The sequence below is a fragment of the Sander vitreus genome, chromosome 19 (assembly GCF_031162955.1).
Source record: "Sander vitreus isolate 19-12246 chromosome 19, sanVit1, whole genome shotgun sequence".
Taxonomy (NCBI): domain Eukaryota; kingdom Metazoa; phylum Chordata; class Actinopteri; order Perciformes; family Percidae; genus Sander; species Sander vitreus.
In genome coordinates, this window is record NC_135873.1 from 8,377,478 (window position 1) to 8,390,503 (window position 13,026).

Below are 13,026 nucleotides of genomic sequence, written 5' to 3' on the forward strand. Positions count from 1 at the left end.
AGGTGTAAACACAAGTGTCACCCCACCACCAGAAAACACAGAATTAACACAAGAAAATGAAAAATCTGAATTAGTAGTGTTTTATTATTAATTATTTATGTTACATCTTTAATATGTGTATCCTTTATTTGGAATAAAATGGTGATTTCCCATCAATGACTCAAATTATATAATAATTTAGGTGAATATACTTTAAATGTATATGGTTGAAAAAAATTACGGATCTGTCCTTTAACTCTAAAACCAAAATGATGCGCTGGTATATCATTTTTAGTGGTTTGCTTTTAAAATAGTGTTAAGTTTCTACATTGTCAATGTATTTAAGTTGAACTTTGAGGTTTTTGTGTGTAAAATGTTTTGCGCACTCATAACAAATTTACATGCAGAAACCTAAATATTTAAACGTAACATATTAAAGCCTGCACGCAAAGCTCAGACATGTGTCAAACATGTCAGAGAGTTTACAAGTAGAAACGGAATTGTGCAAGATCACAAAACTAAGATCGCAGATAGGAAACTCTACTTTCCAGCACAAACTGGTCATTTTTAACTAAAGTTTGGTCCGAGATGTGACGGTGCAAACTGTTTTTTTGTCTCTAACATGATGAATACTCACCATATATACATGTATATATTCACAGAGCTTACGGTGCACTCTGAGGTTTCAGTGCATGACGAAAAGACTTGCTACCAAGAAGTCAAGTTTACATTTGGTACCATGCTACTAAATATGTAAAAAAAAAAAAAAAAAAAAATTACACTGATAATTATCAATCAATTAGATATAGTTTAGTCCTGCATTTCCAAGGTTGCTCTCAGTTAAAATAAAAGGGAACACTTTAGTATATATTGTGCTTTGATTTGTCAAATGCATAGGTGCAAAAAACGCATTAAATACAGAAGAATTTAAAGTTAAACATATGTTTATCAGTTTTTAGGCCACATACTCCTTTTCATTATTTTACATTGATCAAACGAGATAACATATCGATGTGTAAAGGATCAAAAGAGCCATTACTTTCTTTCTGCGCTTCATTTTTTCATTTTAGACATTTTCAACAACTTGTGGGAATAATGAGATACAGTAGGACAGGAATTTAGTAGAGAAAACGGCAGATTTGCAGGCAGACGAAGTGGTTGAGTGAACAGGTTAACAGCGATGGGGCCTTGAATGGCTGTGACAGGGAGAGAGCAGTGAGAGGCTCCAGCACTGAAGGGGGAAGTGACCCGGAAACGGTGTGTAAGTGCAGCTTGTTGGGCCCTTTAGGAGAAATCTCTCCAGAAGCACTGATGCAAGTCCACCTGAATACACATTTCTCTTATTTCTCTCACTCCCTGTGCAGAGACGCATTACTCAGCAACACTCATGCACACTTATGTGCTCTAACTGCAAAGACAAACATATAGTGGGGGATCTTTTGACTGTGTTCATCACCCACAGACCTGTAACAAAAACTCGTGATGATTCTCTGCTGTGAGCAGATTTTCAGCACTTGGGTGAGAACTACTTTTTTTTTATTTATTTTTTTTATTAAAAACGTAAGAGCTTCTTGTTGGTCAAGGACAGAAGTTTAAATTGTATGGATTCAAGTGACATGAGTCAGGTTGTCATGATGTAGTTCAATCTTGGTCAATCTTGGTCTCTCTGAATAGCGTTTTGCTCTTTGTGCAGTGTGAAAATGTAAATCTTGCGACACAAAGCTGACGATGTGTAAATGCATCAACAATCCGAGCTCAGTATTTATGCAGTAACCTGGTCTGCCATTGGTTGTCTGTTTTTTCTACTCCCACAAAGAAGCATTTGTCCACCTTATTTGTTACTTCTTTGTTTTAAATCATGATTCAAGTAACTAAAACGTTTTTGTAAGTTAATATCAGAGACTCACCACAAGAGGCCCAGTAGACCCAAAAATAATACTTTTTTTTTTTTTTTTGTCAACCTCACATTGAAGGCAGTTGGGCACACTTTGTCCCAAATAGCCTGACCTTACTGTATGTCATGATACTTTATCATGACTTTTTCCGTATGAGGCAGTACATTTCAAATGATACACTTTCTAGTGTTTTTTTTATCAACTTGTTGAGCGTATGTGTAAATATACTGTTAAAAGCAGCAACTCAGGGTGTGATGGGAACTTTCTGTGACTGCAACATATAAAAGCAGGTTGTCACTCTTTTTTATGTTAAATGTTAGTTTGAAAGGGTAGATGTTCTTTGAGGATATGTAATGTGAAGTTCTTTACAACATAGGTCGATTGTATGACACAAACATTAACCAACCTGATATGGTACACTTTTACTACCTTCAGTTAATTAACATGGTCATCAATTGTTCTGGACATTTTATGTTCTTTTCTTCTTTTTTTACTATAAAAAAATAAATAAAGTGTCCCTATTTGAACTACCAAAACATTCCTCTGCTGGCTATTTGTGTCTGTTTTCAGCAGAAATGCCTTCAGTGGTAAAAATGATAGGTGATACAATCCAAACTATTAAGTGTATATGATTATGTATATCATTTAAAAAAAAAAAAAAGTTCTAGAGTAATGTTTTTTTTAAGGTTAAAGACAAGGTTTTGCCCCATCGTTTACATTTTTATTAACGTTAACGACAATCTTTTCAAAGTTTCTATACCCTAATGAAATTAATGTCACAATACAGTCTGAACAAAGTGACTTCTGAAGCAATGTGGTGTCAACAGTGTTAAGATTTAGAGTCTTTAGATGGAGCAGGAAAATACAAAATGTCTACAGCATTAAAGTGATGAAAACATGAATGCATGAGGAATTATAATCAAATAATATCATTTTGAAATGGAGTGCAAAATGAGTCCTTTTACTTTTGGTACTTTTAAGTATTTTTTGATGCTAATACTTTTGTGCTTTTACTTAAGTAAGATTTTGAATGCAGGACGTTTTACTCTGCGGTATTATACTGCTTTTACTTAAGTAAAAGATCTGAATACTCCTTCCACCACTGCTGAGGCGGTACACATATGATACACAATCACCAGTTAAAGAGTGAATACATGAATATGCAGGGAGGTGAACTATTGCTTTTAAATGATTTTCTGTGTGTAATAAGAAATTTGCTTCGAGATTATTTCACAACGCAGTTCTGTTCTTTCTTCATAAAGCAGGAAGGAGTTATTTTTTCTGCTCCACCTGCACACACAACAGAGTTGTCAACATGAGGTTTTAAGAAACCCGACAAATCTAAACTTTAACTTCGTTGTTGCCAGTGATGACATCATTTTTATAGATCTTTCTAAAATAGCTTAAAAAAAAAAATAGAATGAAACGCAATCAATAATCCAATGTGGGAGTTGTTTTGTTGCGTCTTGTTTAGAATATAATTCACCTTGAGTCAACACACTCTGGTAAAATTGCAAATATTATACTTTTTATTGCAAAATTCATCTTGGTCGTGATATAGCCTACTAACTGTTCACAGTTAACAGTCTGTCATATGAAAGGTCATTGAAAACAAACGAGTTTTATTATTAATAGTAAAAATAATAATAATAATAATAATAATAAGGCCATATAAATACAAATGGAGTGTTGCACCTCAGAAACTCATTTAAAAGTTTAAGACAGGAGTTGGGGGGGAGAGAATTATTATTGCGAAGTAAAAACGTTGATGCAGCATTAACGTACATTCATTCAGATGACATTACTGCGCGAAATAAAACTGCTCAGAGGAACTTTAATGCATAGCATACACATTTGTTCTGACGACAAACTTCCTATCCAAAAGTTCTTAAGCATTGGACAAATAATAATAATAATAATAATAATAATAATAATAATAATAATAATAAAACAATTTGGGGAAGTACAAAAAGTGGCACATGCATGTCTTGGATTAGTTGATATGTTGACATCAAAGTTGGGAGATTTTTTATGAAGTCCAAAAAGTGACGGGCCTAAAGCCCAAACAGGGGAGACTGTATGTCCGACTGTCCACACACTGTCATCTGATCAGAGCAAATCCTCAGTCTGCATCAAACAGGCCAAAATATTTGCTGGTGTTGGAGAAGTAGATGTAAGGCGCAGCGGTGGCAGTCGGGTACACGACAGGGAAAGGCATGGGTAACAAACATCCGCCCAGCAGGCTGCTGTCTTTGTAAAAAGTCGGTAATTGCACATTTTTGCCCGCCTCTGAGAGGTGCTCGGCGGCCAGCGGGCCCTCCATGTCCGTGGATAACTGTCTCTTGAGCTTGTTGCGTCGGTTCTGAAACCAGATTTTGACCTGGGTCTCGGTGAGCTGCAGGGAACTGGCGAGGCACGCTCTCTCCGAGCTGCTCAGATACCTCTTCATGTCAAACGTCGCCTCCAGCTGGAATATCTGTCTCTTTGAGAAGATGGTGCGCGTTTTCTTCTTGACCATGGCTTTGGAGTCCGCGGTGGGCTGCGGCTGCTGCTGCTCGGAGGCGTCCTCGGCGGTGTGCGCACTCTGCGCCCCGGGACAGGAGCCAGCGGTCAGCGGCGGGCTGTTTTCCCCGCGGTCCGCAAGGTGCACTGTGGGCTTCGTTTGCGCTGTGAATGAAGCGACAAAACGTGCTTTGATGCAGCGGTAAAGGCAAACTTGTTTTACTGTGTGCAAACACATGCGAAGAAGCTGCACAAGCATTGCTGTAGCCCGATTAATAAATACAAATAAACAACGACCTCATGGTCCGCGAACTTCACCCCTACAATTTCTGAAAATCCTTTCAATAAATACCATCAGTCTCTTGTATTTTGATCCATCCATCTTTACTTTATGCACCATCTGGCTCTAAACAGACTAAAACTATTCCTTATAAAATGTATTAATCCGTTTAAATAAAATACTGGAGATGCACTGTCTTAGTCGTCATGATTAAGATGTATGTTTAATAAATGTAACCCAGTTACCTGTCTCGTCTGATCCACTGCCATGTCTCCTCCGGACGTCCCACGCCTCATCATACTGCGCCTGTAAATCATCCGTACATCCACTGTCCCTCTGCGGCTTTGACCGGTCCCGGTGTCCGCTATCCCGCTGCTTCAGGTTGAGGATGTTGTCAATGGTGAACGTCAAAGAAGCGCTCCGGCTCGGGGCATCCTCTTTGCTCATGTTCCCCGGCATTTCATCTGCTCCTCCGAGATTCCCGAAACACCGACGTCTCCGCACGCTCCGAGCACCATTGCTCCTCGGCTGCTGACTAGCGCGCGCAGAGGAGCGAGGTGCAACGTTCTTCAACGACCCGGAAGACTGCGGTTTAGCAGCTTTTGATAGGCGAGGTTGTGGGGCAGATGAGGGCGGGATGCAGATTTACGTCTGGCTGCCATATTGTAACACTTTTCTGTCGTCCAAACTAATTTCTGCTGGCCTCATTCACGAGCAAACTTAAGACGTTTGCAGAGTTCCTTTTGAACTGCGTTTGACTTAGAGTTGGAGTCAGTATCATTTTGGGGTAGCTTGATATCCAAACCAGGTCTTTTTTTTTTTTTTTTTTAAGTATGCCACATTCAGACAGCTTGACAACGCCTTATACTGGGGTCATGAGAATTATAGGACCTCAAATATGGGTTCAGGCGTCATTTAAGTTTAAAAACACAGCAAAAGTCTAACTTAGCTAAGTACGTTTTGTGACTTTTTCTATGTTGGCGGTATCCTGTAAACGTTTGTCTTTAATCCCACACCTGAATTTGTCCATAACCTTAATTTAGCCATAGAAACTAAATGCCTTTGCAAATAAGGAACAGAGTTGCCTTGCCAGTAAGAAACCATCAAACGATTTTTGCATCCATTTTATTCACATGTGAACATATCAGTGTACAAAAGTATGTATTAAAATCCTCTTAAAAAAATCTCAAAGAATATTGCTAATAATACCATATACTTAACAGCTAACCAAAGTCACAAACACCAAACGCGTTTTTCATAAATTATTATTATTAAGTTTCTACAATTCTGGAGATCATTCTGAGGACACTGTGCATATATGTTACGTGTATTGGCTCAAATAAGGGTAAAAAAGATTCAGAACTTGTGAAATCATGTTGAGAATGAACTGGAGTAAAGATTATAAGCAGAAATAACTTGATTGTGGGTTCATAACGTCAGACTGGAGTTTTAGTTTCCTGCTTTCAATTTGTACTCAGATGTTGGAGTTGAGCATTGATATCATTTCTGCATTTTATTTTTTAGTAATAGAATTTTTTTCCACGGGCGAGTTGTTTTCATAGGTTTACAAAGGTGCATACCACATGCAGGTTTGTTTCACAAGCTCAAAATCTTCTTGACCCTTATTGGACCCCATATTTGGGGACCCCAGGAAGATTAGCCATCGCCAAGGCATCAGCTAATGGGGATCCAGTTAATAAACAATATGTGTGGGTCATTCATACAATTTCTGTGAAAAAAATCACACAATAGAGCTTTAGTTGAAACCTGTGACCTGGTGTGAAATGTCCTCCAGGCCTGAGGGCAGGATTTTGGGCAGCTTAAATAGACTGAATCTCAAAACCACTTGATAAGTTTGAAGTGAATTGGAAAACAACATTGGGGAGAAATGGTCTTGTTTTAAGGGTTATAAAGCAGCCATTAAAGGATCCCGATGATCCACCTTAAAGGGTAACTACCGTTTTTTTTTCAGCCTGGACCCTGAATAACGTTTGTGTTGCCAGGTTGTGAAAAGCCCCTTTAACTGGTTCTGCATTACATGATAGACTATTGTAAAACTTCTTTTATGAATGACTTAACATTTCTGACCGCATACTTGATGGCTTATTAGGAAGTAAGAAACCCATGAGCATCCATTTACTGTACGATCACCAACATGTATGTGGTTAAACCAGCCAAAGGGATTTTTTTTTTTTTTTTTTACAACCTGGCAACCCAAATATTGTCCGTGAAGGACAATTCCGGCGCCAAACAAACCTAGGGGTTATTAACAGATGTGTACCCACTCGATCGTTCTCTGGGACATGTTTTCATGCTAATCGAATGTGTTTGTAGCTTGAAAGAAGCTAGCGCGGACCACTGATTAGCTTACAACGCTAGTATTCGGGGCACAGGGAAAGTAAAAACAAATCACTATTTATACCACTAAAAAGGCTCAAAATATCACCAAACTTCAACGGTAGCATAATGAGGGTCCCTAAATGTTAACCAAAGCATTGAGAACTTTGTAAGTGTACACAGTTTATTGAAAAGATAGATTATAAAGACACTCGCGTTCATGTTTACATGCGGCCACCGTCTTGAAAACCAGTCATGACTTACAGCTGGCGATGCAGATTAATTTTCGAAGTATCTGACAACATTATGGAAAGGATCCCTTCAGAGAGAGACCTTTAAAACTCCTTTGAGACCTTTCTGTTTAACCAGAAACGTCCCTGAAGTCGCTAGCACTAAACCCACCAGACTCCATTTAAAAAAAGCAATACGTTTAGCATGTATAGAGCCAACATATTTTCACATGTAAATCGGTAAACTGTGTTTATTACAACCAAAACTAGAGTTGTGATGGTTGCAAAAGTGGTAAGACGACCCAAAACGGCTTTTCATAGCTTTATTTAGTTTCTGTCAACTTAGAATGAAGTTTATTTTACGCTGCTAAAATTACTGTTTATTTACATGGAGTCTGGTGGGTTTAGCAAACGCAATTTCGCGGATGTTTATATGTTTAAAAAAAGGATCTTACTCTTTAACAGAAAGGTCGACGTCCTTAGACATCCTTTCCATAATGTTGTCAGACACTTAGAATATTAATCTGAGCCCGTCAGTGGCAAAACGAGCACTTTTGTGATTTGGTAAATACAAGCTGGACAATTGCTCAATTAACTTACATTGTAGCTTGTTTCGCTGCTGCCGACTGCAGCGATCTTGTTTAATACTGGACCAATTTCCTATCAGTCACTTAGACACAAAAACATAGGAAAATAGGTTGAAAAAAAAACGGTAGTTACCCTTTAAGTTGCTTCTAGACATGTTAAACAGAGGATAAATTGACTTTATTATCATCGGACCTTAGAGAATCTGAAACTGAACTAAAATGAATATTTCTGCAGCATCTTTATTTGATTAATTGGCGTCAAAACAGTCACGAGTATGCCCGGCCTCTTTAACATCCCTTCCACCCTTAAAGTCACACCAGTCCAGTCATCTGTGGCGTTATGAACGACACCGGATGGCTGAAGTGGGATGTCAATGGATAGCTGATAGAATTAGAGAAGCCGAGCACCGGTGGCGTCACTGGAGGCAGGCCGGTCAGCGTCGCAGGCGCGGTGCCATTCTCGTGATACAACACGGGAACTCTGACCACCCTCTGGGTGGCGTAGGGGACGCCGGCGCTGCCGGCCTCCATGTCTGCAGCGATCTGCCTCTTCCACTTGTTCCTGCGGTTTTGAAACCAGATCTTCACCTGGGTCTCGGTGAGCTGCAACGAGGCGGCCAGCTCGGCTCGCTCCGAGCTGCTCAGGTAGCGCTTCAGGTCGAAAGTGGACTCGAGCTGGAACACCTGACTCCGGCTGAACACGGTGCGGGTCTTCTTTTTTCGCGCCACTTTCATGTCACCTAAGAGGAGGAAGCGGGAGAGATTTGACTAAATGGAACTGGATACAACTAGTCTAACAGTGCAGCTAATGGAGGGTGGGTGATATGTCAAATCCTCTTGTATCGATTTCAGTATATATTGTGATCAGGGTTAAAGTGGGAAAGTTTATTGAAAGTCAATTGAGAAAGAGTTTATTAATAAAATAATCAATCCAGGGAATCAAATACCCGAAACATCGAGGTGCTTACTGATCAATATTACCCACAATGACTCACTGGACCCAGGAACTCTTGCCTACACCCCTGCAACTAAATATAAAACTTAAGTGGACCTTTGTTGCTGACACAGTCTGTCAAGAAAAAGAATCAAGCTACACCAAACTTAAAAGTTCTGGAAACACCAAAACCAAATTCTTACATTTTGGATGATAGGAACAACTGTTCGTTTCAGGAGGAAAGCGCATGCGTGGTGACAATGCACTCTCGTGCAAACCGCAGAGCTTAAGGTGAACTATTTCTATTTTTTTGTGTGTAGGATGTAGCCTGTGTACTTGGGCCTCACCTGTGTCACAGCTGTAGGAGGAGCGCGCGTCCTCCTCCTCTCTGTCATCCGTCAAACTATCGTCCCCCTTTTCCTCCGCCCGTACTGTTAACGTTGGGGAATCCCGGTCGCTCGCAGGCACAGGGTCTGTGTGATCGTTCTTGCACTGTGGACCTAGGAACAAGGAAACATAATAAATCCTACTCATTGTTCAGGTTTCATTTCGAACATATTTCATGCAGCCCACGTGTCATGTCCTCTTGTGGCCTGCTGATGAACCAGAGTGAGAAAAAAAAAAAAATACTGGAAACTGCTGTAGCCTCATTCTGATCCAGGTGGTAAATTCTGACTTTTACGCACGGATTGCGCAGGTTTTAATGGTGATATATTATGATATGAGATTGAAATTGCTATTGCAATGCGTTTACTGGTTTGTACATTGAAGATAATTGTTGTCACAATAATTCTAAACCACAATTCAACCATGTAAAGCAGGCTACCCCGAATTAGCAGACGAAATGAGAGCAATCATTTAACCACATTATTTTTATTCCGGTACTCTTTGTTAAAAGACAACCCGATAGAAAAAAACAGATGCACTCACTTCTCGAGGTGCCATACGCTGTGTTTGGTGATGTCCCGCTCCAGTTCAGCACTTTCCTGTCGTCCAGGCGTTTTGTTTCCAGTCCCGGACAGACCACCGGGCTGCGGACGGTAACTTTGAAGCTCGGTGTGTCCACCCGCTCCTCCGCTGAAGCCCCGCTGTATGCAGTCCGCAGCAAATTCTCAATGTAAAAAGACGAACCTCTCGACGGAGGACCCAGCTTCGGTCTCGGCGCGTTTTTGTCAAGCATGTTTACTTTTTTCTGTCCTTCCTTCCCCAGGCAGCTTCTTCCTTTTATTTTTTTTATTTTTTTTAATCCCAGATTTAGATTTTATAAAATCATTCCCGGGAACGTGTCTTATTTCCAGCCAGGAGTGTCTTCCGCTCCGCGTGAACCATCCCGATGCAATCCATTAGAGCAACAAGAGCTCAAGCCTCCGCTGTAAGAGACCCAGACAGAAATTTCGTCTGGAAGAGATGAGGAATTACTCCAGAAAAAAAACAAAAAACCGAGACTTCGTCGGAGCCTCTCGTGTAGGCTGTGTGATAGTCTGCCTGGAGGGACTGTAGACGCTGTATTTAGGTCAATTAGGGAGCAACCAAAGCAGAGATACAGTGTTGTCCTCAGGGCTGGAGATGGAGAAAGCTTCATGAAGAATGGCACAGTACCGCCTAATGGTTACATCTGTCCATGCACACTTTACATTGATATGCACACTTTAAATCTCTTATTCTCTCAGTTCTTATTTATAGCCACAACATAATTAGAATCCTTTTTTTTTTTTTTTTTAAAACTGCTTTTGCTGGATTAATCATCAATATTTGCTTGGTTATAATCTTAATAAAAGTGTTTCTTGGTCATGGAAGCTACTTTGCCTTTCCATTATGGAGAACACGAGGCTTTTCGATCGTATTGAAAATAGAACAAAAAACGAGGTGATAAAGAAAACACGGCAATTCTTTATTTCGTCTGCTCAGTTGACAAAGACAAATACAAAAATGGTGTAAAAGAGCTGTAGAAAATATATTAAAGAGGATTAAATCATGAAACTTAAATCTACTTAATTGTACTCAACATTTATTATTATTATTACATAAGAAATTATTAACATAAGAAAACTCAAATTTGTTTTTCTGTAACATTTGGAGTAAAAGAGCAACTGATGAAACCATTTACAGTTGGTTCGACACCACTGATTCTATATGCCAAAGTTGTTCTATTTGTATCATTTCAAATGTTTAGTTGGTTATCTAAAGTAGGTTGTAGGTTGTCTATAAATCCACTGTAGGTGAGCATGTGGTCTGCCTCTTGCTATAAGCCTTCCATTTGTTCTAATTAATTACATTTCTTAAAGATCCACTGAAGCCATTTTTTATAATGTATAAAAATACTAAATAATTTGCCTGATATGGTTTTTCCACACAAATTAACTTTTTAATTTCATCTACTCCTTTTTGCTCCATGAAAAATCCACAATCTATGAATATGCAACTATTAACTGCAACACACGAGAGGCCTCCTATAATACACTAAAAAGTCCATTCTCAGTTTATGTGCACTGGAGACTTTTAAGTTTCCACATCACAGTTGTGTTTGAGTTGTATACTGGACCATGATTGGCTTCGAAACCTGTTGTGATGTCACAAATGATTCTCGTAAACATCTACCAGTCAGATTTAAGACACCGAGAAGCTTTCCTCAGCAGACGAGGATCGGTCTTCTAGTGTCAAACTCTACACAGTGAAGGACAAACATCCAAAGTGACGTAACATTAAGCAAACCACATTTTTCGAATGGTTTGCAACTTGCATGAAGACATTCTCCTGTAAAAACAAAACAAAAAAAACATACTGTACATAGTTGCCAAAATAATTCTTTTTTATGTGTGAGATGTTTGTTTGCAAACATGTATTTCGAAATGAGCCACAACAAACCTGCAGGCATCAACAGTGCTAACATCATCTTGCTTTTGGAACCGGGATCATGTTATTCCTCCCTCCAGCAGGCTTAAAGGACCAACCAGTGAAGTGTAGCCCCACCACAGGCCTCAGAATACTGTCTCACTTTCACACTGATTGGCAGGCTGAGGCATTTCACCATGGTTAGGAAATCTTTATAAACCCTAATATGAACGCTCAAGTGTAGCTTATCCATGAAGAATAAATGCCTTTTTTCTTTCTTGGAAAGAGCCTCTGCCACCCTGAATGTCCGTAGATGGACCCGAGTGTGTTCCAGCTTAACATGAGTTAATTAATTCTGAAGGTGGAAAATGTTTAGTCAGCTTCGAAGCTGTAAATGGTGGGGTGAAACACCACCGTGTTGTAATAGGATTCAAACACTATGAAAAGCTTACTTTCATCTGTAAGCAGCCTTGAACAAATGCTCAGAACATTCCAGGCTGCAGATTTTCAGGCTACATGTTGATCAACCTTTTAGTGCATCAAACTTGTTTAAACTCATTTTTTCAAAGGGAACATCTCACAATACTGCAGGAATGATTAGTTCTTAGTTAGAATCCTAAAAGTGGAAAGTGAACAGAGCGGTAATCTGTCAGTGTATGAAATCCCTGCACGGCTGACCAGCCATCAGTGAAGGGAGGCAGAGAACAACAAACCGTTTGTTTTCTCAGATGAATTGCTCACAATTGTTCTCCACTGTGCCACTAAATTGACTTTATTCAAGCCTCTTTTGCAAGTAATAGCCTATCAGCCTAATACTCTGGATTCTGGTTCGGGTGTAACACCTCCACAGATATTTTTACATGAATTCCCAAATTACAAAGGGATTTGTAAAAGTGATTAAACTTATTATTCAACAGGCTTTATTTATTATTCTGTCACTATATAGCCTGCAGTATACATGCTGTATGGTGCGTAGTAATAGCTGATATATGTAATTATTAAGAGGGGTTTTGAGTGGAGGGTTGTGGAAATGTTTAGCATAAACTGTTAATTGAGGCTGCTTTTTGGTTAAAGTTGAAAGAAGAATTTGGTTTAAAATGAAAACACTCCAGCAGTGACTATTTATTTATTTATTTATTGATTGATTGAAAGAAATGTACAGACAGGATAAAAAAAGCACGCTAAGTTTTTAAAACAATGGTTTCCAACCTTTTTTTGGTTTATGACCCCTTCTTAGAGCCTCTGAAAACATTGCTTCAAATGTCATTTCTCAAAAATATTAGATTTTCATAACTAAATGAGTAATTAAGTAAGAAAAACGTCTTTAGTATTATTTATTAAGTGTCTAACACTCACAAACCATCTAATCTGCTACATCAGGACTGTGTGGGTGTGATTTTTGTCAGATTTGATCGACAGTAACCAAACAACCTCCAACTGTGTCAGATTC

The 13,026-nt window shown here is 39.2% G+C and overlaps 2 protein-coding genes across 2 annotated transcripts; both read right to left on the bottom strand.

Annotated features, from left to right (window-relative positions):
* Positions 1-3,920: 3,920 nt before the first annotated feature.
* On the bottom strand, positions 3,921-5,193 carry LOC144534286 (homeobox protein Nkx-2.8-like). Its single transcript, XM_078276129.1, has 2 exons — positions 4,902-5,193; positions 3,921-4,541 (listed from the first exon to the last, which is right to left on the bottom strand). The coding sequence occupies exons 1-2, from the start codon at positions 5,113-5,115 to the stop codon at positions 3,997-3,999; spliced, it is 759 nt and encodes a 252-aa protein (XP_078132255.1). The 5' UTR covers positions 5,116-5,193; the 3' UTR covers positions 3,921-3,996.
* A 2,039-nt stretch (positions 5,194-7,232) lies between these two features.
* On the bottom strand, positions 7,233-10,284 carry LOC144534278 (homeobox protein HMX3-like). Its single transcript, XM_078276116.1, has 3 exons — positions 9,675-10,284; positions 9,092-9,244; positions 7,233-8,550 (listed from the first exon to the last, which is right to left on the bottom strand). The coding sequence occupies exons 1-3, from the start codon at positions 9,922-9,924 to the stop codon at positions 8,123-8,125; spliced, it is 831 nt and encodes a 276-aa protein (XP_078132242.1). The 5' UTR covers positions 9,925-10,284; the 3' UTR covers positions 7,233-8,122.
* Between the last annotated feature and the right edge of the window lie 2,742 nt (positions 10,285-13,026).

Bases quoted from the DNA above. Each gene is read 5' to 3' on its own strand.
- LOC144534286 (XM_078276129.1), bottom strand. From the start codon at position 5,115: ATGCCGGGGAACATGAGCAAAGAGGATGCCCCGAGCCGGAGCGCTTCT. The intron at 4,542-4,901 runs GTAACTGGGTTA...CTTCATTCACAG, and splicing joins CAGTGGATCAGACGAGACAG to CGCAAACGAAGCCCACAGTG.
- LOC144534278 (XM_078276116.1), bottom strand. From the start codon at position 9,924: ATGCTTGACAAAAACGCGCCGAGACCGAAGCTGGGTCCTCCGTCGAGA. The intron at 9,245-9,674 runs GTGAGTGCATCT...CCTTGTTCCTAG, and splicing joins AGCGTATGGCACCTCGAGAA to GTCCACAGTGCAAGAACGAT. The intron at 8,551-9,091 runs GTGAGGCCCAAG...TCCTCCTCTTAG, and splicing joins CTCCTACAGCTGTGACACAG to GTGACATGAAAGTGGCGCGA.